General features: G+C 34.2%; 1 protein-coding gene across 1 annotated transcript in view; it reads right to left on the bottom strand.

Moving 5' to 3' along the window:
* SNTG2 (syntrophin gamma 2) overlaps positions 1-23,723 on the bottom strand; it is a 126,212-nt gene that overhangs the window by 8,977 nt on the left and 93,512 nt on the right. Inside the window, exons 13-15 of the mRNA XM_085542617.1 lie at positions 21,033-21,104; positions 16,111-16,320; positions 4,471-4,563 (exon numbers count right to left, since the gene is read on the bottom strand). Of these exons, the coding sequence (XP_085398743.1) occupies positions 4,471-4,563; positions 16,111-16,320; positions 21,033-21,104 (375 nt within the window). The remainder of the gene's footprint in view (positions 1-4,470; positions 4,564-16,110; positions 16,321-21,032; positions 21,105-23,723) is intronic.

The following is a 23,723-nucleotide window of genomic DNA, read 5'->3' as shown; positions in this document are numbered from 1 at the left end:
ATAAATGATTAATGGTTATGTATTAAGATAAACCATTGGGGCAGTAAACACAAGCTGGCTGCAGAGTAAATAAAATTAACAGTTTTGCATCATGTCTGAGAGTAAAAGGCATGATATTAACACTCAACTAATTAAAATGTATATATATAAATTCTCTAAAATTTGAATGATTCCACTGCCTACAGGATGCAATACCAGTATGCATGACATAATCTTATTTCTAGAAATATTCATGAGGATATTTGTATCAGTTTCATTATGAACACAACTTCACACCATATCTTGATCTGTCATCTTTCAGCTGGCTCAACTGCACAACACAGATAACTGCCTTATACAGACGTTGTGATGCTCAATATACCTTGGTCAAAAAGTGTTTTTCAAGTGGTTTAAAATCCAAAGATAAATATGCTAAATATGCTATAAATATGCTTCATTTATTTAAAAAAAGCTATGATGTGGTCATGCAAATTACAGAAGTTTTGTTCTAAATTACACAGTTAATATACAGAGATGATCAGAATGAGAAAGAGAAAATAAAGATTTTTTATGTTTCATTAGACAGCAGTTTTGTTTTTGTAGTGGATATGGGCAACTTGAATCAAGGACAACACCTAAATGTGATGATCACTACCTACAATGACGACAGCCTCATGAATTTCATTTTTTTTTATGTCATCTTCAGAATTCTATTCTAGGTTTGAGAAGAATGTCCTACAAACAAAATAAAATACACTTCTTCATGGAAAAAGCAAGGCACAAAATTTCAATGAAATCTCTGATTTCATCTCCTGGTTCCCTGCAGCCTGGAACATCACTGCCCTTTACTACAGCATGGTGATGCTTAAACTTTACATTAATAAACAAATTTTAACTGGATCCAGAGTGCCTAACTGGACTGCCCAAATGGTATTCAAATCTTAAACATGTTTATATCTAAATAGCAGAGATGAATGCTAACTATATATTATAACCCCTAAGGGGAGGACAAAACAAGAACAATTTAGCAATAACAGGCATTGCTGGAGTCCATAGCTGACAGAGTGGAAAAGAGATGGCTCTGGAAGACAGAAGAAATTGTATATTTTGGGATCTTTTTATCTTGTGTGCATAGCTTCAGGCACAGTGGAAGATGAATCAAGTAAGCTAACTGATAGAGAAAAAATCTACAATCAGATACAAAGAAGCCACACTGCAAGGGTGTCTCTGTGATATACCCCAAATAGAACATGTGAATGAGTTAGTCCCATGACAGGCTCAGAAAACATATGAAATGAAGTAATTACTTCAAATATGTTTGGCAGTCCCCCAGAATTGTTCTAATGAAGAGTATTCTAAAAGATGCAAAAACTCCTAAGGAAAAGTTCTTGCCCTTTTTATTTTGTCATTTGTAATGCAGAAGGCTCTCTTTTGATCTCTTTACAAACCGTAATAAAGAACGTTTTTACTAGGCAAGTGAGCTGATTGCCCAAAATGTGCGATCCAGGCTTAGAGTTGTAGGTCAGACCAGGAGACTGCCCTGCATTTTAATAAGCCTGTATGAGCTCCTGCTGTGCTGTAAGAGTTCTTTCCCCCCCCCAACGAAAAGTTCACCTTAGTTTGAAATTCATTGTCTAGAAAACATTTTATTTTATTTCTTCTCAGAAAAATTGCTGTGTGCCTAATTAAGTGTTAATTACTCTGCTACTTCAAACTTATTCAGTGTTGGAAAGAAATATTCTAAAAAACCTAAGACTGTGGGGCAACACCATCAACTTCAGACTATATTAGTGGGGAGTAATAATTAAGTGTGGAAGATATTTATTACTGCATCACACATGCTTGAAGATACAGAGAACATGTCCATCTTCCACAGAGAAGAACAATAAAAGCATATCTCCAGATCTTTTATTCAGTTAAACAACAGAATTAATATGTCTAACATTATTCCTCTCTTCAGTGACACACATACAAGGGTCCTGAAGGAAATGGTTGATGTAGTTGTCAAGTAATTCTCCATCATGTTCAAAAAGCTGTCAGATGAAGTCCACAGTGACAGTAAAAACATCACTCCCATTATGAGAAAAGTAGAAAAGAAGATATGGGAAAGTACAAGCTGGTGAGTCTCATGTCTGTTCCCAGGAAGATCATGAGGAATATCCTCCTGGAAGCTACGTTGAGGCACACGAGGGATGAGGAGGTGATTATGACAATCAGCTTCGCATCACCAAGGGGCTGACAAATCTAGTGGCCTACTAAGATGGAGTGATGGCAACAGGAAATAGAAGATCATCTACTTGGACTTCTGCAAGTCTTTTAATGTGGTGCCACATCACATTCTTATGTCTAAATAGGAGAATCATGGATTTGAAAGGTAGAGTATTTAGTGCATAAGTATTTGGTCGGATGGTCATAAAGGGAACCACCCAGAGGGAACTAGACAAGCCTGAGAGGTAGGTTCACCTGAACCAAATGAGATTCCACAAGGCTAAGCATTGCACTTGGATCAGGACAATCCCAGATACGTCTGCAGACTGAGAGAAGAACTCACTGAGAGCAGCCCTACAGGGAAGGCCTTGGGGATCCTGGTGAATGGAGAGCTTAACATAAGACAGTAGTGTGCACTTGTAGTCTGGAAGGCTAACAATATCCTGGGCTTCATCAAAAGAGTGGAGGCCAGCAGGGAGAAGAAAGGGATTATCCTCATTTGCTCTGCCCTTGTAAAGCCCCATCTGGAATACTTTGTGCAGGCTTGGTGCCCCCAGTACAAGAAGGAAGCAGAGCAGTTGGAGTGGATCCAAAGGAGGGTCATGAAGAATTTCTGAGGGCTGAAGCACTGATGAAAGGTCAAGGGAGCTGGGCTTGTTTTGTTTGGAGGGAGCTTACAAGCAGGAGGGGACTGACTTTTTACATGGTCTGACAGTGACAGGATAGGATGAATGGCTTTAAATTAAAAGAGGGGAGTTAGGAGGCTTTTTGTTTTCTCTTTTTCTTTTTTTTTTTTAAGTGGTGAGGCATTGGAACAGCTTACCCAGAGAAGCTATGGATGCTGTCCCTGGAGGTGGTCCAGGCCAGGTTGGATGGGGCCCCAGGTGGCAACCCTGCCCACAGCAGGGAGTTGGAACTAGGTGGTCTTTAAAGTCCCTCCCAATCCAAGCCTTTCCATGATACTACAAAAACAAAGTATGATTGAAGCCTCCACACTATCAACTACAATGATGGTAGGCGCACTGGGTTAAAGTGCTACTCTTTCTATAGGTAATACTTCAATTCTACTAGTAGAATTTCTACTTATTATCTGGTCTAGTGAAAATGAGTAACAGAGAAGTTTACTGTTGTCAAGGAGGAGTACACTAAATCTATCTTTGAATCTAAAATAAAAATTTTATACTGTCTAAAGTAATGAGACTATACTGAATTTGCGGCTATGTGGAAATTGTGCTATGCTGAGCACAATTTCAAAATGTAGTATCACAAAAGGCATGGAAAAGTATGCAAATATTTTTCTGAATTTTCATGTTATTTATTGGGCACCACATGCAGCGCAAGTAGTCTAAGTTTCCAAATAACTGTTACATGGGTTAGTATTTCTCTGCACTGAAATTTCAATAAATTTGTGTAATTGAGCCAAAAATGCAAAAAACGTCAACATATAAAAAAAACTAAATCTTGCATTAGTATTTCAAAATGCATTGTATTTTCTCTTAAATAAGAATGACTAAATTAATTTCTTTAATTTATCTTACAAAATCACTTCAGTCCATAGTTGCAGACCATATTTTAGAGGACAGATTTATACTAAACAGTTCTATTAAGGTAGAAATCTTTAAAAATATAAATTCATGTTCACCAGGAAACAAATCTATAAATTCACTAAAAATGACAACAGATTTTATTTAAAGTAGTAGAACTATAGATATGGTTTGGAAGTTGTCATGTGCTATAAACCATTCCCTATAGTCCCTTTATAAAGCCACTCAGTTCTGCAAGAAAGGCAAATTTAATCACATAGATTGACTTTGAAATTCATTTGCTCTTGTTCTGTTCATTTCTGATATAGCCTAAATTTCTTAAGATGGAAGAATAATTCATTCTCTATTATATCTGTATCTTCAAAACAAATAGAATAAGGTGAAAGTTCAATATTTCTCATGACTGGTAATCTTTTCAAAATCTCGATGTTTCTCCATTACTAAGAAACCAAGTTCTCTCTGTTGTACACATAGCCTTCTTTTCTTATTCTGGCTTAAAAAGGAAATTACTTTCTTTTTTTTTTTTTCCTCTCCTTAATGTATTTCTCCAATATCTACATGTTACAGTACAAATAGATTACCCTCTTTGAGTTCTGAACTGACTGCACTTCAGTGGAGCTATATAAAGAAGTACAGTATGTTTGGAAAAATATACTTCACATCAGCATAAAAGATAGGGTTACTGATAACTTCATGAACACTGAAATAAAGTAGAGTTATGATTTCTTTTTCCTCTTACCTTTGTTTTACTGTCAAAACAGGTAAATCCCAGGGCAAAGTCAACCGTGAAACATAGAGTATCCCCTTGCCAAGTGCACATATATGTTTTAGACTGAAAAAAAAGCATGAATTTTGAGAGAACAGACATCATCTTCACATATCACATAAAAATAACACTATGTAGTTTTTGTGTGTGAGAGAAGACAGTTAGCTAACAACACTCATACTGCTTTATAGTATTTTATATAAAGTTGTCAAAATCATCTGATTAAGTTCCTAGCAAGTCTGTGAGCTAGAGAAGAACTAGAGGCCTTTGTACAGAATCACTTCTCAAAATAAAGACTATATTCTTGGGAACCATCATTATGAAATGCTTCATGGAAAAAAAGTCAGTGCTGACTATTTCAAAACTTTTGGAGAACTGCTTAGACCTCACATACGAGTTCCCACATCATTTCCAGCACATGAGCAGGTAAAAGTGCTTCAATGTTTAGTGAGCGCAATCTGACTGTTATCTGACTTCTGTATTTCTCTGCCTGATAGAAAATTTGAAGACAAGCTTTTACCTTGCAACATTTCTCCATTTGTATAGTTCAGTGACTGAAAAATGCCAGCTGATTGTCTTGGCATGCATTTTAAGGCTACCTGGCATCTTTGGATTCTGAAAGCATAACAGAATGTGTCTGCTGCTGATGTAATTTGAAAGAACACGAAGAGATTTGTGTAATGGTAAAAAGCCATTCATCAAAACATCAGCACAAACAGAGATCAGATGCTGCCTTCAGATTTTCCCCATCTGACCTTACTAATCATTTTAAATATCATATATATACACACTTGAACATTATGAAATCTTTGTGGTTTCTTTTTTCCCCTCCAAGGAAGCATTACTTTTCTCTCATTGATATTTCATAAATCATATGGTTGCCTGGTTGCCTCACCCTTGAACATTTGTTTGTAGTGATTTTTTGTATCTGGATAGTTTCTTAAATGCTGAAAAAATGTTATTAACACAAGAATGGCCTGAAGGAGATTGAAAACATAAATACAATTGTTTAAGGTGAAAGTTGTGCCATGAAGTTTTCTTCAAAAATGTTGTGTATAATGTAGAACATTTGTGTTTAGTAACTCTTGAAGGTTCCCTCCTTAAACTACTTAAAGATATACATACAGATATGACATTTTATGAAGGATTTTGAAGAGGCTGTGAATTAAACTCAGATAGCAGTACAGAATAGTATTATAGTCAATTGAACAGTGACAGATATACATTATTTCTGAATAAATTATTTTGCCTATTGGTGATCAAAGTTTTTCTTACATATTATCAATATTATTTGGCACTAAAAAAGACTCCAGTAATCAATAATCAATTACAACAATATTTAAATATTCCCACAGATTATTCAATAATCATAAGACAGTATCAAGCAACAGTTTCAACTTATTAATCACTTCCAACTAAAGAGGTTAAAAAGTAAATGGCTCTTAACTCCGCAAGGCAGTTTTGAAAATATATTAAATTAGATTTCCCTAACGAGTAAGCATTCTAATTGCTCAGCCACATATGGTGATTATTAAAACAAACTATTCACGCATAATTAGCCTGGAGTATTTTACAAATATTCCATATTTGCAAATATTGGAACTGTTTTAAAAAATAATTTACAGACAAATACTAAAGACAAACAGTCTGTGCTGTTCTTTCACCGTGATAACCATTACAAATAAAAGTATCGGTTTTATATTAAAAAAGAAAAAAAAATCCCACCAAACAACACATAGCTTTTTTTTTTTTTCTTTTTTTTTTAATTTACAACAGAATTAGCTTGTGTTTTGCCATACAGGGAAGAGATAGCAGTTACTAAATTTAAAAGCTTGCCTCTGGCATGTACTCAGTGACTTTGAACAGGTTCTCAGACAGCACTGTTACAAGGACCTCCATCCCTGCTCATTCACACTGATACAGAATACTATCTTTTCTCATTTCAGTCTTTGCAATTAGCTTGCCATACATTTGCAATTATGAGGTTACCCTTTGTTATTGTTTACATTGAAGTTTAACAGAAATCTGCATTTCTCTGTCTTTTTATGTAATTTTCTAGAAAAACAAAAGTAAAAAATAATAAAAAAAGCTAGTAATATATATATAAACATTCTAGTCAGTGTTCTGCGGGTGGGTTCAATGAGAGAACTCACAGTTTAAGCATCAGAGAGGAAAAAACATACGTTACTCTAAACAGTCTTCCTTACCAAATGGAAATCAGTTTGTTTCTGGGCTTAGGTTTACAAGTTTATCACAGAACACTTAAATATTGCTAATATAGGTAGATGAGAGATATCACTTAATGGTACACATTAAATTATTTTTCTATTATACAGTTATACTCAAAGAACCACCTTAATTTAATTTAATACACAGCTTGTATTTAAAAAGATTCAAAACACCAGCAAACATGCCATATATTCTTTAGCTAGCACTGCTCAAGTAGGTGTAAAAGATTTCCAGTTATAGTCTTGGTGTCTGTCAATATAGTACGTAGGATGTAGACTGTGAGCTTCATACTGATTTGATTATTTAGTCCAAAGAATTATACAACTAAAAGGAAGGTGTCATGTTTGAACTGTGTCGGATCAGAAAACTGGCATAGATATCCCAGATCAATACTTTTTCCAAGCAAAAGTGAGTTCTAGAATAGTCACTCATAATTTGTAACAAAAGTGCTCTTTGCATTTCTTTCTATTTTTTTCCAGATATCAGTATCACAATGCATATATGTTTATTTCACAGAAGTATCATTAATTTGACAATATGACTGCAAATTTCTGAGCATTTCTGACTTGCTCACAGAATTTGTTAGATCCCTTGTCTATTCAGAAGCAGAAAAAAAGGTATATTTCTGGCACTGGTGTCTGTCCTTCCAGGTCTTGGGAGGGTTTAATAGTTACTATTTGGGTGCCCTCACTGTCATTCCAATAGATGTAGAGATTTCCCAGAAATCAGCTTTGTTCCATCCTACTTTATTAGTATACTGCCAGGATACTGGAGCCCACCCTCTTGACAGTAGGTTCAGTTGGAGGTATACTGTAAAAGTGATGGATGTCCAAGTTGCTTCTCCAGAAAGCTTTGTGTTAGATTTTGTGAAAGCATAATATAAACTATCATATCCACATGAATACAGTATGTGCATTTTATACATACACATTCCTAATAACTAATTATAAAAATAATTTTAAGTTAAAATATGCAGTGTGCATACAAGCAATGTTGAAGAAATAATATATCACATATAACCTGGGAAAATCTTGCTTTGGTTAGAGTAAAAAAAAAAAAAAGCATTCAAATTAGCAATGTCAATTTGTTAATTTGTTTTCTTTAATGTTATAAACACTTTTTTTTCAGATATAAGTATCCCAATTTTACATAAAATAAACATTACAATTAATGAGAATTCATCTTTATCTGTACAGTAAGAGCAAGATATATTCCACATAGTATAAAATAGCCATCATTGTGCTTCTGCTCTTTTCATTATAATGATTAAACACCTATCAACATATATAGAACTCATGCTTCTAGCACTATTTAGCAATGACTCCAAATTCCATTAGAGTCAATAGCAAAGCTCTAACTACTCAAGATTTGCCCAGTAGTGAATGTTGATAAAAATATAATGGTCAGCCTCACATTAAACAAAATGAAATAAATTAATAAATAAACAACACAAAACTAGAAATACTCTAATAGAAGCAGTTTTTCCCACTAAACAGTTGACCTGCTAACAAAGCACATGATTTCATAAAGACTTAAGGAAGTGTGCTGTATACAGATGAGGATGTGGGAGTTTTTATTGGCCTGTTTTATTGGCCATATTTTATTAGAGATTAGCATAATAATTGAATTTAATTGTAAAGACACTTCCCAAGAAATCAATTACTCATCAACATAATAATTTGTATAGTTGAAACAACACAAGTGTACAGTTATAACTTCAAAGCAAATGGATAGCCAGAGGGGATCTAAGAAAAGACTCACCAGTACTGAGGCTTTCAGTTGAGATGGATGCTCACCAATGCTGAGGCTCGCCACAAAAACTCCACAAAGGAGCAATCTCCAGAAAGAGATGCTACCTTAGTGGTGGTCAGCCCTTAAATGGGATCTAGGAGAGGTGGAGTCAAGCTCCACCCATTCCGGGAACACAGCTGAATTACCTTCGGCTGGGCTCCCACAGCTGACTTGTTGCTTGCCTCAGATGGTTAATCAGAGGTTCAGGCTGTGACCAACAGTTTATGTTACATAATTATACTAGCAGAAGACTCCTGCATTGCTTCTTTGCAATGGTAAAATTTTAATATCACCCAAATACCACTGAGAAATTTTTCTCTTTGAAGACAAATAAAAATTTATTTTATATATTCTTTAGTCTTTTTATCAGTGTGGATATCTGGAAAAATAAAATTGTTGTACTGAGAAATAGATCTGAACCCACATACAGAGAGTAATAGAAGACTAAGGCACTAACAAGAAAATAACACTTAATGCATTCATGTTTTAAATGGCGTCTTTCTCAGGACACTGCAGTGCTTGGAACTTTTGCATTTAGGTCAGCTATTACAATATGGAGACCACACTCAGTAAAATCACTGCTGTAGCCTAACTGAAATAAACACCTACGGTATCTAACTGATAATAGACTGAGCTTCCTCATCTGTGTCACTGAGCAACAGTCCTGTGGTTCTATAGAATCTGCGTTTTTTCCTCCAGAAGGAAAGACAGTTACAACAATGAAATGAGTGCTGCTTTCCTATTTAAGGATTGTCCCACAGATATTTCCAAATATCAGAAGCAGATTCTCAGGTCGGAATCATTCATCTTAGTGGAAATCTGCTAGTGGACTTCAGTGAAGGTGTTGACTTGTTTTGAGATAGTTCTTTACTACAAATTAAATTATCTTCCTTTCCTAGTGATTGTAAATTTCTAAAATACTATTAGTTTTGCAGTTGAGAGACAATTTTAATTAGAAGTATCTACAAGAGACATTACAAGTTCATTTCATTTCAGAAATGAAATGTTTGTGTGGCTACATGAAGATCCACATTTTATATGTATCATCATTAAAATATAGAACAAGTGAAGATTTTCACTCTTGATGATTTTCTTTCATTGTAAATCAGTAAATTCTTATTGTAGAAAACAAAAAAAAAGATTTACACAATGTCTGAATTGCTGAATTATTAATAATTTTTATAAACATAGCAACCCTTTTAACAAATATATTTACAACTAATGCATACAATTCCTAGCATCTTTCTTTAGGTCTTGGGCAATGTGGGTGTTTTTGCACTACCATGAAAATGAATTTGAATTTAATAGTATTTCTAAAGATAAGCAATTAAACTGTAATTGTAATAACCCTCCTGTACATAATGGAAACAATCTAAAGCTTAATTGTGTAATTAAACTGAACACTTCTGGTAACAAACTGGTAACTGTCTTCTAATGACCCTATGAATCTGACTTAATCCAACTGCTATCTATTATTTCACCTCAATTTTAAAAACTCTATTCAGTTTGTTTCAGAAATGAGAATGAAAGAGTAGATTATTAAAGCTATTCCTATACATAAAGTCTGTTTTATATATGCTTTGTCATCAGGAAAAAAAAAATAAATAAGATAGCATTGCCAACTGAATTTACCATGAGGTGGTTTTGTAGGCAAAAAGTATCAGTTATCACTTATTCAGGTTGCCTAACCTGTTAATACTTTTTTTTTCCTTTTTTCTTTTTTTTCCTTAATTTAGATGAACTTCTCCTGCTTAATCTCAGATGATGATTCAGATCACCAATTCTCAAGCAGTGTTTAATTCTAAAATATGCCCAGAAACAATCAGCACAATTTTTTGACTGTGGACTTGCTAAGATATTCAAAATTTTCTTTGCATCTGAGAAATTAGAAGAGCCAGAGCAATACAAAGATGAGTGGAAAGATATCACATCACTGCCAGTGCAGGGACAGATTTCACTCTGATTACATTGAATTTGGGTTGTAATAAGATTAATTCAAAATGTCACTGGAGAATGACTAGAAAACACCTCCAGTGTATTGCACCAGTGAAGAATTCATGGAACTCAACATTTTTTAATGCTGCCTGGTTCCAGTCACCACGAGTTTCATTTAATTCAGTTTTCTCCACATCCAAAGCCTTCAGTCATTGGATTCCTTCATTTCACATAATTACACAGATTCAGACAAATCTGTTTGGAAGCCTCCTTGCAGCTGAGAAAATGATATTGTGTAAACAATTTCTTCAAAATAATTAGAGGATTTTTTCGTTTGCTTATTTTGCATTACTTTAACCACCAATAACGTAGTTTGGATTCATCATCTTTAGTAATATACAGTAAATGTGGGAAAACGTTAAAGCATGGAAGTATAGAAGGCTCGTGAACTAATAATACTGTAATACATGCTACTTTCATGCCTGTCACCTTTCATAACTGCAGAACGCTGCTCTTAATCACAAATGAAAATAGAGACTAGAGCATAACAGACCAAAATTGAAGTGGAATTCATTGTTTCTTACAGAACAGAAAAATAATTGAGTAATTGCATCTGTTTTAAGTGTTACTACCATTTAGGAGTATTTTACTCATGGAGTTTTAGTACAACAATATTTTTTTTGAAAGAAAATTGAAAGCTTCATGTACGATTCTTACAGAAATAAAATTCTGGGTTTTTATGCGTAATTATTTCCAATAATCATTCTTCTATTTATCTAGGAATAAATATAAACAACCACTCGTGAGTCCAATGGAACCAGTCAACCAGTCTCACTTACACATTCAACATTAAGAATCTCACTATGAAGAAAATACATAGCAAAATAAATAAATAAATAAATAAATAAATAAAAGAAAAAGATGAAACATCCAGGGAAATAGATAGATGTTACCTCAGCTATTAACAGTGAAAACATGTCATGTTTATGCTTATTATACAGTTTTTGGATTTCCAAACATTATTCACACTACATGGATTTAAATAATTTACAAGAAAAATGTTCATTGCTTTGTTTTGTTATTTTTAACATATTTCTCTGACAGGAGGGATCTGTATCACTCCAGAAACATTAATTTTACAACTGCTATCCCTTATGTATGGGAATGCACTCATACTCCTGTCCTCAACTACTTCATGCATATCCTGACATGTCAAAGAATTAGTAAGAAATCTAGCAAAAGCAATAGATTCTATTTTTGAAGACTACAAAATAATAAATAAATAAAAATTAAAAAAAAAAAACCAACTTAAGACTTAATCTAACAGTGTTCTCCAATGTTGAGGATCATAGAAGATCGCAGAATCACAGAATGGCCTGGGTTGGAAAGGACCACAATGACCATCCAGTTTCAAACCCCTGCTACATGCAGGGTTGCCAACCAGCAGATCAGGCCCAAAGCCACATTCAGCCTGGCTTTGAATGCCCCCAGGGATGGGGCATCCACAACCTGTTCCAGTGTGTCACCACCTAATGAGTGAAAAATTTCCTCCTAATATCTGACCTAACCTCCTCTCCTGTCTTAGTTTAAAATCATTCCCCTTGTCCTGTCACTATCCACCCTTGTAAACAGCTGTTCCACCCTGTTTATGTGCTTCCTTCAAGTACTGGAAGGCCACAATGAGATCTCCCTGGTGCCTTCTCCAAGCTAAAGAAGCCCAGTTCCCTCAACCATTCTTCACAAAAGAATAGGATGTCAGCTGAGACAAGAAGGCTTGCTTGCTGGAATTTGTGAGAGATGACATAATTTCTAGTTGTGATTGAGAAAATGTCACAATCTCCCTTTATCCACTATGATGATTTTTATTATCAGCCTCAGGAAAATACTTCTTAATAGTGCTTTTTCTGCCTTCCAACTTCCTATTTCCCTACATTTCTAATGCCCCCATCTGTCCAAGTTATGCCATCAGTTACAATATCTTATCTATGAAGAAAATACAGATATCTCTAGCACAAAGATTTAAAGAACTTCACCTGCTGTCACTGTCTGCAAGTAGATTAATTTATTTATGATCACTTAATTTGTCAGTTTTGTGCTGGGCTTCTGCTTGTATGTATTTGCAACTTGAAATATGTCTTTAAGACAGCTGAATATGAAGTGATGTTGTGAGGGAAATTTCTTCCTGCTTTATTGCATTCTTCCTATCATTTAAAACAGCTTTTAAGAAAATGTTTAAAATATCATATTTTTGAATATATCATAGAACATTAAGATTTCATAAACTAAGGACAGGTTAATTTCAGAAGTACTATTTTTAATGAAAGCATTGAAAGCAAAGAACACGTAGAGGATACAGTTAAAAACAGCTTTGCCAAAGACAAAATTCATAAGGCCATAAAAAGCTAATAGCATGAAACCACATTTAAATAAGAATGGCTAGAATGACACAGTGACATTCGACTGCCACCATGTATCTTGTCCAATCATTTATGAATAAAAATGAGTTTTTTACTGCAATTATGGTCCTTATCCAAAAGAAAGAATTTTTATGGACAATCTAACCCACAGGTTACAACAATTAATTTCCTGAATACTGAAATGTCAATTCTCTCCCTGCTGCTGGGATTTATCTATGTAATGTTGATTTGCAGCTCACTCGTGCTGCTCTTAACATCTGTCTGAAAACCAGAGCATGAAGAATTTATGTTGTGAAGGAAGAAAAAGAATAATGGAGTCCAAAAGATTTTCCACTGCTGGAGAGTAACCACAGCACTTTATATTCTACTGGCAAGGAGGTTTTCAGCAAACATAAATATATACAACTGAGGAAGAAAATTAATATGAGAACACACACATGGAGACTTAAGCATTATAATCATGTTTTTAAATGAGTGCCTCTAATGGAGGTTAAATAGGTTAAACCACGTCTGGAAGAAATATTAATATTAGCAGCTATTTGTCTAGCAGTTTGTTGGATTAAAATGACAAAAGGTCACTGCATAAGCAAATAAATATCTCTAAATGTTTAGATTGTTAGAATGAAATACAATAAGTTTTGGGATTTAGCAATAAACTCTTCAGAAATTGAATCAGTGACAGAATGAGTTACTCCAGACTTAATGCACTTAATTTTAATGATATATTATCTGCTTTTATATGCATGATAAGTGGGGTAATTTATTTGTTGTTCAAAGAGATGTATCATAATTATTTGAAGATTCCACATAAGAAAATATTTTATGTGTAACCAGCATTATGATTCCCTCCTTGATGCCCAGGAGCTTTTCAGGAAGAATCATTTCCTTTGAAAAGGAATTCCTTTTCCTGTATTCCTTTTCAGAATAATAGAAGGGATGGCATCACCATAACAAAATCATTTTTAGACAAGCCATCACTCCAAAGAGACAATTGGAAGTGTTCTAAGAGAGTGCTTGCAACTCCCTTTATGATTCCAGAGACTTGGAAATTAAGAAGACCTGATTCAACAGTTGTGCTAGGAGTCCTGTTCCTTGAATGCTGTGCTAATGCAATGCTGGGATACACTGCTCTTTCTTGTACAAACATCTTTAGGTTGTCTGGGTACGTACCAATCAGCATAAATCACATCATGCTTTTATTTATGCTAAATAATGTAAATATGTTTATGACCAGAGAAGGCTAAACTCTTAATCCATATTTTCTCAAACCACTGATCTTGTTTGCTTGAATACATTCATTTAGGAAGTAAATTATCTATGTAATAGCACAAGGTGCTTTGGATTACAGCTTATCTCAAAATCAATAGATCTTCTCTGTCCTCATACCACAAAATATTTCCTTTATATTGTTTATGCTCTGAAAGAAATGCCTCCTATTTTATTATGTTGACCCACAATGACAAATGTGGATGTCGGTGGTATGGCAGTAGAAACTCAAGGTTCCCATCAATATTCTGTTTAATTTTGCTGCCGTGTGACAGATAGGAGCAAAGGGGCAGCTGACACAACAACGTCTGACATTGAAGTGTGTATGAAGCAAAGCTGTGGAACTGAATTCCCCTATGAGAGAAAAATAGCACATTCACAAACTCTTACTGAATGTTTATGGAGATCAAACAGTGGGTATGAGCACAGTGAGGTGGTGGGTGATGCTTTTCAGTAATGCTGACACCAACAGTAGGTCACCTCTAGTGAAGTAGATTTTTACATGTGGCATGTAGGTTCTTGATGACTGCAAGTGAAAATACATAGCTATTGGTAGTGACCATGTTAAAAAATTAGAGTTCTGTAGCTGAGAATTTGCTCTATCAAATGGTCTTACTGCATCCTTTTTATGTGTTAGTTGGAGGAAGCTATGCACTTTAGGGTGAGTGCAATCATTCCTGGGCTGTAGTGACTATGCTGTGGTTGAGGCCATGATCTCTAGGAACGTGAGCCTGGCAAAGAATAGAGTCAAAACTCTTAAGGAAGGAGAATTTCCAGCTTAAGGACTTATTAAGGAATTATTGGTATTATATACCCCTCTGAGAAATGAGAAGGGAGAACTGGCTTCAATAGATATGGAAAAGTCTGAGTTCCTTGTTTCAGTCTTCATTGGTTATCATGCTTCCCACACCTCTCACATCTGAACTTCTAGGTGGGGTTCAGAGGAAGAAAAATCCCTCTTAAAAGCAGATAAAGTTAGAGACTGCCTCACAAGATTGAATGTGTACAAGTCTATTGGGGCTGGCTACATGTTAGGAGGAAATTCTTTATTGAGAGGGTGGTGAGGCACTGGTAAAGGTTGCCCAGAGAAGCTGTGGGTGCCCTATCCCTGGAAGTGTTCAAGGTTAGATTGCATGGGGTCCTGAGCAGCCTGATCCAGTGGGTGGCAACCCTGTCCATGACAGGGGGTTAGGAATTACATGTTCTTTAAGGTCCTTTCTTAAGCCATTCTAGGATTCTATGATGTGACTTTCTTATCTAGATTATTTAACCTCACTGATTCTAATGGAAGTGTAATCAGTGCCATGTTAAAAGACACATATTTATGCATCTATACCAGCTACGTTAATGTTAAATATCAAACTACCTAACAAGGAATGCACACTCAGGTCTAAAAAGTAATTGTGTTTAGAGAATTTTACTAGGCAGTAAAAAGTGATAATCCACTGTGTTATTTGATCAATTTATTAATGTGACTAACTTTCTTCTTTTACTCTGATTCTTCAAATTTTTCCAGTGTTAACAAAGTCAGCCCTAATTTTCAATTAATGCCATAAAAGCAAACAATTTATATATGTATTTTTAAATAGAACCATAATGCAAAGCAACAAATTTTAAATTCCATTTAGGTAAGTAGAAATAAGCTTTATGGAAGAAAATGTTTAAAGCAGTCTAAAGAACCTCCCCCCAAAATTTGTATTTCAGTAATAAAATGTATTAATTTCCATTTTTTTTTGTAATCAAGGTAAACTCATATACTTGAAAATTCTAATTTCCAAACATTATATACTCACAGATTGTTATTACATGGGCATGGATAGATAAACATTTCTCTGATGAAGCTTTTAGAACCCTTCTATGTGTTAAAATGTATTCAGATTCCCATTAATGGAGCTCATCAATCTCATGCAATTATTGTACATATATATTATATAAATATATTTTATACTTAGGATTTAAATTTTTCATTACTTACCCCAGTTCTTTGAACTTCCATGAAAATTGCTCTTTGAAATGATTTCTCCCAAACTGCCAACTCGCTGCCCAGCTCTACATTGAAACAATGACTCTTGCCATGTCCAACCATAACACTGAAACTATAGGGCCTGTGGTCTTCAAAACTGAAGTCCTGATGAATACCAAAGTACAAGTTTGCTTGTAGCCAGCAATCATCAGCAAGCCAGAGCTGAAAGATATGTTTCAGTATGTGATTCTTCATCTAGCAAAACAGTTAAAGCAACATTGCCTTTTGTAAGTAGTGGGTACTTTGATATGTTGTTATTAAATTAATAATTATCTTGAAGAAACATTCTGACAATTAAGCAATATTTACAAAATTCTCTCATTGGTTTTAATTCACTTAACCTTGAAGTAGGTAATCAGTTCAAAATTACTGTAAAACATCTAAGCGACACATACACAGTATAAAAGGAGTTTGTACAATAGGCTGTTTAGAGTGAGAAGGAACAAAATTTCTTAATTTTTTGAATACACTTAAAGAGATGTCTATCTCTTACAGACAAATATAACCACTGCATTCCAACTGGATTTCAATCTCCTAAACACCCAGGAATGAAGTACTCTACCAAGCACACAAGGGCTCATTTAGGAAACAGTGATGTGAGCTTTCAAATATCCCCTGATAGCTTCCATTGCTGCTCTGCTAACTACAAGTGGACTGAAATGGGATCCTACCATCATCTTCAGGATGAAGAATATGATGAATTACACATCAGTCTTTCATCATAACAAATATCCTTTTAAAAGAAATCTTTGTAATGGAAAACAAAATCTCACATGAAACTTCTCAAAATTTTTCAGATGAGAAAAGCAAAACTAAATTAAAAGCTTTTACAGTTGAGTACTTTCAAATGACAATTGTTCCACAAATATATATTTTAATTTCTATTTCTATTTATCTGGGTGTTTTCCCACCTCCACTTCTCTATTCTGACATGGAGCAAATAAGATCAAAAACCATGAAAGAATTTACAAATGGAATCATCCTGTAAAATCACTTGCAATCAGAATTTTATTTCTCTAGCACTCTGAGTCAAAGGTGGGAGAACTGACTCAGGTTAAGCAGATCTGAGGTAAAAGCAGTAATGCTGAAGTGGATGTAGCTGGCTTTGAAAAGATCAGAATGAAGCTCTGTAGTGGTATCTAAGTCCTAGAATCTCATAGTCAAAGATTCTTTAGACTTCAAACTTCTTTTTTGAAATGTTCTAATACTATATCATAGCCTACCAGAGCTTGGAAATTCTATGCACATGAAAACAAGCAGACAACTGGGATTTGAGCATCCAAATGTCACCTAAAATACATTGGTATGTGTAAGACAAATGTTTAAAAGTACAGGGTCTTGCATCTTTCTGTTCTAGATGCACAAACAACCAACTTCACAGGACAGAACTGAAGATCCACTTTTAGTAATAAAAAGTAGAGAAAACAAATGATTCATCAGTACAACCTTCCCTGTGTACTGCTCTTGTATTCATAAAAAGGATTAAAATAACTCATATGGGAACAGAAAATTTTGTTTGTACTGGTGAATTACTGAATAACATTAAGCTGGCATATCTAAACTAATCTGTTAAATTATGGATATTTGAAGGGATACCTCAGAGGCAATACATAATTGTACCAGAGTACATGAGACTGTTGCTAAAAAAAGACCCTACAGCTACCATAGGAGAGAACAGTCTATAAGTGGTTGAAAGCTACTTTCTGATACCTTTGCACTGGTAAAAAGGAAACTGAATAAAGTAAAGCATGTCAATTCATATTCAGTACCCATGGAGTAACAGGTAATAAGCCTACATCTACTTCAACACTCAGTAGTACTCATCATGGCTGTTAGGCTAATATATTTTTGTTTTATATTTTTGTATTTAGAAGTGTGCAATAAAAGAAAATCAAATGTTTTTAAGACAGGTTAATTTTAAAAATATATCTAATGTTATATACTGTTTTTCATTAATAGTCCAAGTAAATACAGACTATGAAGCAAATTCAGGAGGAAATTCATGTGATAATGGGATTACACTTTCAGTCACCTGGTTCTAACCATTAAATGTTCATGTATATGAATTTTAATTCACATATTTGCATATCTATGTGAATTAAAGTATGTATTTATATGTATGTATACACACATAATCCAAAAATACAGCAAAATTTTGGTTATAAGATGCCCTTTCCAAATTGGATGCTTATTTTCCATTTTTAACTCTTGTTGCTTAATAAACACAGGTGAGATGCTTACAGTTTAGTAACAAGTGTACCTTCCTTTAAAAATAGAAAAGCACTCTTCATCATGGCTTTGCAGTAGTTCTAACCAGCTCCTGAAAACCCTTGAAGACACAGTCCCAATCTCTAATTTTTTAGAACATAAAATCTACCTTTCAGTCTATAATGTAGAAACTCTAATCTCTTAAGGCTTCTTCCATCTTTTTGGATTTGTTCAGTTTGCTTCATCGTCATTTATGTCAAAGAATCAACAGAAAAATTGGTTAAAGTGTTGAATTTGAGCTTTTGCACTTTAGTTAATGTATTCATGAAGACTAGCAATTAAACATTAATTTATTAAAATGTCAAGAACATTAAAGAGTTGAATCTCCAGTAGTTTACTTCCCATTTCCTTTTCTTAATGAAAAAGTATCACAGAATGTGATTTAAGGATAAACTATCCTTGAAATTACCAGAATATTAAAAAGGGGTGGCTTTCAAATCAGTAGTAACATTTCAAGGAGAGAAATGCAAAAGCAAAACCAACAGCAGTGAAAAACCTTTTCAAAAGTTATGAGTATTTGTTTAGTTGTTGCCCAAATTATCTATCTGGAAAAATGCAAATTTTAAGAAAATCTAATAAGACAGAATTAAAAATCAGGGTTAGATTCTCTGCTCTTTGCTGCTGTCTCAGCAAAGGTCAGGATCAGTCCACACATACCCATGATCAGTAATGGTCCCATTAACCTAATGCTACATCCACAAAAGCGGCACTGAGCTCCTGGCTGAGCGCCTGTGCTCTGGAGCTCAGCTCTTGTCTGGAACTCCAGGAGTGTCAGACTCTTGATAAGTCAGTGGCCAAGACCCTTCCCTCTCTCTTAAGGTGCTTACAGTGAGAGTGGGGCAAGTCTCTTCTCACTGGTGACAAGTGAAAGGACAAGGGGAAATGGCCTCAAGTTGTGCCAAGGTAAGTTTAGGGTGGACGTTAGGAAACACTTCTTTACAGAAAGGGTAGTTAAGTACTGGAACAGGCTCCCCAGGGAGGTGGTAGAATTGCCTAGATGTGTTTAAGAGCTGTTCGGATGTGGTGCTCAGGGATATGATTTAGCATAGGGTTGTTAGAGTTAGGCTGCGGTTGGACATGATGATCTTCGAGATCTTTTCCAACCTGGGTAATTCTATGATTCTATGATTCTCACTTCTGTCAGAAAATGGAATTACCCCTTCTCTCAGTGAAAGAAGGCTTACAAGAGTAAAAGCAGACACTGATGGGATGGAACTGCCAAATTTTCGCTTACAGCTCTAAGACTGGCATCTGACATCAGGCTTTTTTACCAGCCAGTTAACAGAGCTGACACAACTCAATGCAAGGTTGAGAGCTGTTTTTTTTTTAATTTTTTTTTTGTTTTTGTGTGTGTGTGTTATTGTTGTTTTTTTTGTTTTGTTTTGTTTTGGTTTTTTTTGTTGGTTTTTTGTTTTTGTCCATGTGCATCTTACTCGATTGTTTGTAACTTCATTGTGTTTACAATTTATTTACTTTTAAATTACAATCCTCAAAATTGATGTAGGAAACATAATACTGCTGTGGAAAGTCAGTCTGGGACAAGCAGTTTGAGCAGCCAGGACATGGAAACTCCGTCACCCCATATCCAAACAATTTGGTCATTTAGAGGAATGGGTAACAACACCCTTTGTTTGTACAGGGAGGAATGTTACTGTCAAGTCTTTCCTTCTGTATGCTGACCCAATTAACTGTGTGGTGACAGAAAAGCTTTCACAAGAAGTACTCCCTTAAGTAAGCAGTTCAGTCTGTACCAGTAACATGGCAACATTCCTTCTCTACAACGTAAGTACACTCTCAAATGGGGAACATCAGAGACAGACAGCAGCTGGTGAGAACTACAGCTTGTCTGAAATTTCTCAATGAAACAAAATCTCATGGGAAATGATTTTCTTTTTTCTTCCTTGAGAAAGTTTTCGGTTTTACTTTCTTAGGAATACCTTTTATCTAGCTCTATCTTGCCTGCAAAGTTCTTATTGATTAGCTGGTAGAGAACTATATTAACCAATCTGATGCAACTGCTTTGAAAATATCTCTTGTAAGTCAATTACTTAAACAGACCAATAGGGTTTGCTCTAAACAGAAATATGACATTATCTCTAGATGGTGGTAGAAATAAACAAATTTATGGTACACAAAAGAACATCGTTGACCCTTTTACAGTAAAAACCGTGATATTATCAAATTATGAATGATATAAGAATGGCAGAATTGTATACTTCTTATTACTCAAATAAAAGCATCTTCATGAAGAAAACATTCTGCAATACATTCAGTTAAAAATCTAAGCTACTAGGAAAATAACATTATCCAGTTTCATTATGATTGTCTGATTGTCTCATCAATATTTCATATTTGATGCTCACATGGAAAAAATTACTCTTCAGTTTGGGAGAACTTAAGGAAGTTGATCACTTGGAGCTTTAATCCATTTTCCAGATTCTATTGATTCTATTACACTGCAACAGCCATTGCAAAAAGGTTTTGTTACAACAAATAAGCTACCTGAATGTCAGCTACCCCTAACAGATTAAACTGATCTCAACATAAACAGGAAGAGGCAAGCTTTCTTTACTGTATAATATAATTGTAATTGTTCAGAAACCTACCTTGTGAATTTTAAATAGAACCTCACAGAGGTTATACATTTTTTCAGCTCGTACCCAGTCTAGTGTGCTTACCTATAATATCAAAATACAATATTAAGAACAAATTCCTCTTCATTCTAAAATCATTTTAAATGAAGAAAATATATAGCTTTTACCAGTCATTATTCTATCAGATGCTTTAAATATAAGCAAATGTTAACTCCATCTAGCATTTAGAAAAGACTGTCAAATAGCATTCAGTTTCTTCCAGAAACAGTATCCATATGAGTCTTACTATATTTAAAAATTATTATATAATTAGAGAGATTTCTTTTCTGTTATTGCTACAGCATAATGGAAAACTCTTTGTAATCTCTGCAGTGAGGTACATAATAATATTTATTTTTCACTGTGCTAACATACAGAACCATCTCAAACACAGAGACATTCAGCTGCATATCTCAATTTAATAAAAACCTTAGCATCAACAGACCAAGATGTGTTTTTAAATACAGGTTTCAGTTGACATACAGTTTGGCACCATTATCTTAATATTTATATTAAAAACTGAAAAGGCTTATATGTCTACAATATTTGAAATTAAAAAGCTTGTCAGCAGTACACATAAAAATGAATACTAATAACTGGATTTTGTTTTCTTTTGGTTTTGTTACTGTATCTTGTTCACATGGCAGGCTATTCAAATTTGACTGTTGGAATGATAGGTGAAGTCTTTTCCTTAAGATTAGATCATGGCGTACTGTGCTAATCTGTTTTCTATTAAAAGCAGAAACTAGCCTAGAAAGCATAAAGAAAAGAGAACCTATGTATGAAAAATACCAAGGAAATACACGTTGTTTTGACTACATATTTTAGAGCAAATTCTAACTCTCAGTGAATTAATAGGAATATCTGTATAGATTTATAAAGAATTTGAGTAAACTGAACTCTGAAGCTTTTAGCACATGGAAATAAGTGTTTTGGTGACTGTCATAACATATTGAATGCCTTAAAATGCCAGGGAAGATGCAGCTTGGCTTGTTTCCCCCACCTCACCTTCCAAAGAAAGAGAGCAGATCAACTCTCTCAAAGTATTAGCTATAACAAAATTTGGCTAAATATCATCTGGGTTCTATGGATAAAAGTTAACCAGGAAAGAATGGTGAATTTCTTTACCTGATTATTTCTCTCAGTATACATAATAGCACAAATTTCAGCTATAGTACGTGAACCTTGCTCCTGTTGTTTCATAGCAACTGATTTATATTTATATTTTTACTCTCAGTTGGATATCATCATCTTCATGGACTATAAACCACAAAGGTTCACAAAACTCGAGTGGTAATAAAATGATGATAATCCACATCACAACACTGAAGACAATTGTTGTGACTTCTGGTTATCAAACTGTATTTCACTGAGAGCTGTTGGAAGAGTAAGGTAAACTTGGTGTTACTTTCTGTCTAATCTTACATGCCTATATATATATATATTTTACATTAATTTGAACTAATGAACATTACCATCGGTCCACTTTTGTATGTGTTTCAGAATTTATATGAATTATATACATGGCAGTTATTCCACCTAAATTTAGACATCAGTGATATCTAACTTAATTGTTAAAGAAATCTTAAGAAAATTAAAATCAGATTCTTAAAAATTTCGTTTTATTTCTGTCTACTGGGAAAGAAGAAAACAAACACAGAGGCTCCTTCCAGCTCTTACAGCCTCTGTCCATCAGACTAATGAACAGATTTTTCTTTTTCTTTTTAACTTCAGTCATTGAAAGAATAAGTTTATAAAAGTTTTACAGAAGAACTTTAACTTCTAGTTGATTGGATTTAGATGAGATGAACTGCAAAAGGAGCTAAAGACCTCTACAAAAGAAAGTTCTGCCACCACTTACTTTTAGGATATAAAGGGACTCATACTTAAGGGTTCTCCACGTGAAAATTTTTATATTTTAGTAGTCAAGTGGGAAGTATCACTTGAATATAATGCATGCTGTAAAATATGCAAAAGTACACTATGTATTTTCTCATTCTATTATATAATGAGCAATTTCTTATTCAGTCTCAAGCCATTACTTAATGAGAACTTTCAAAGTACTCAATAATACCTAGGGGAAATTTTTAAGATTTAAATCTAATGGTAATTGTCTTAGAAAATTAATTTAAAGCATTTTTAGATATTATACACGTCATCTCATCACTTCATAAGATGTAGGATACATCACTAATTTTTATTTTTCCATTAATCTCACATAACATCCACTCAATATTTTATTTCAGTTTTGCTTTTTGATTTTTGCTAAGAGTTAGAAATCACTGAAGACTAGAAACAATTGGAACTGAGGAATTATAAAGATAATTCAAAAATAAACACACTTTTAAATATGTTCATTTACAGCAAGTACGATACACATTTTCTTGATCCTTACCACATGGAAATATTTTTTAGTTTGACAGCTGATGTGAATATAAAATCATTAAGTAAAATAAAATAATTAGAGGTCAGATTGGGTGGGGCGCTGGGCAAACTCTGGGCAAAAAAAAACAAAAAAAAACAAAACAAAAAAAAAAACAAAAAACAAAACCAAAAAGTGCCTAATGTATAGATTGGCAATCCTGTGACATAGGGACGAGAGAACTAGGTCATCTCTGAGGTCCATTCCAATCCAGGACATTCTATGATTCTAAGATAAATAGA

The sequence above is a fragment of the Coturnix japonica genome, chromosome 3 (assembly GCF_054131305.1).
Source record: "Coturnix japonica strain WE chromosome 3, WE-NBRP24, whole genome shotgun sequence".
NCBI lineage: Eukaryota > Metazoa > Chordata > Aves > Galliformes > Phasianidae > Coturnix > Coturnix japonica.
The sequence above is the reverse complement of the archived record's forward strand: the minus strand, read 5'-3'. Positions and strand labels throughout refer to the sequence as shown.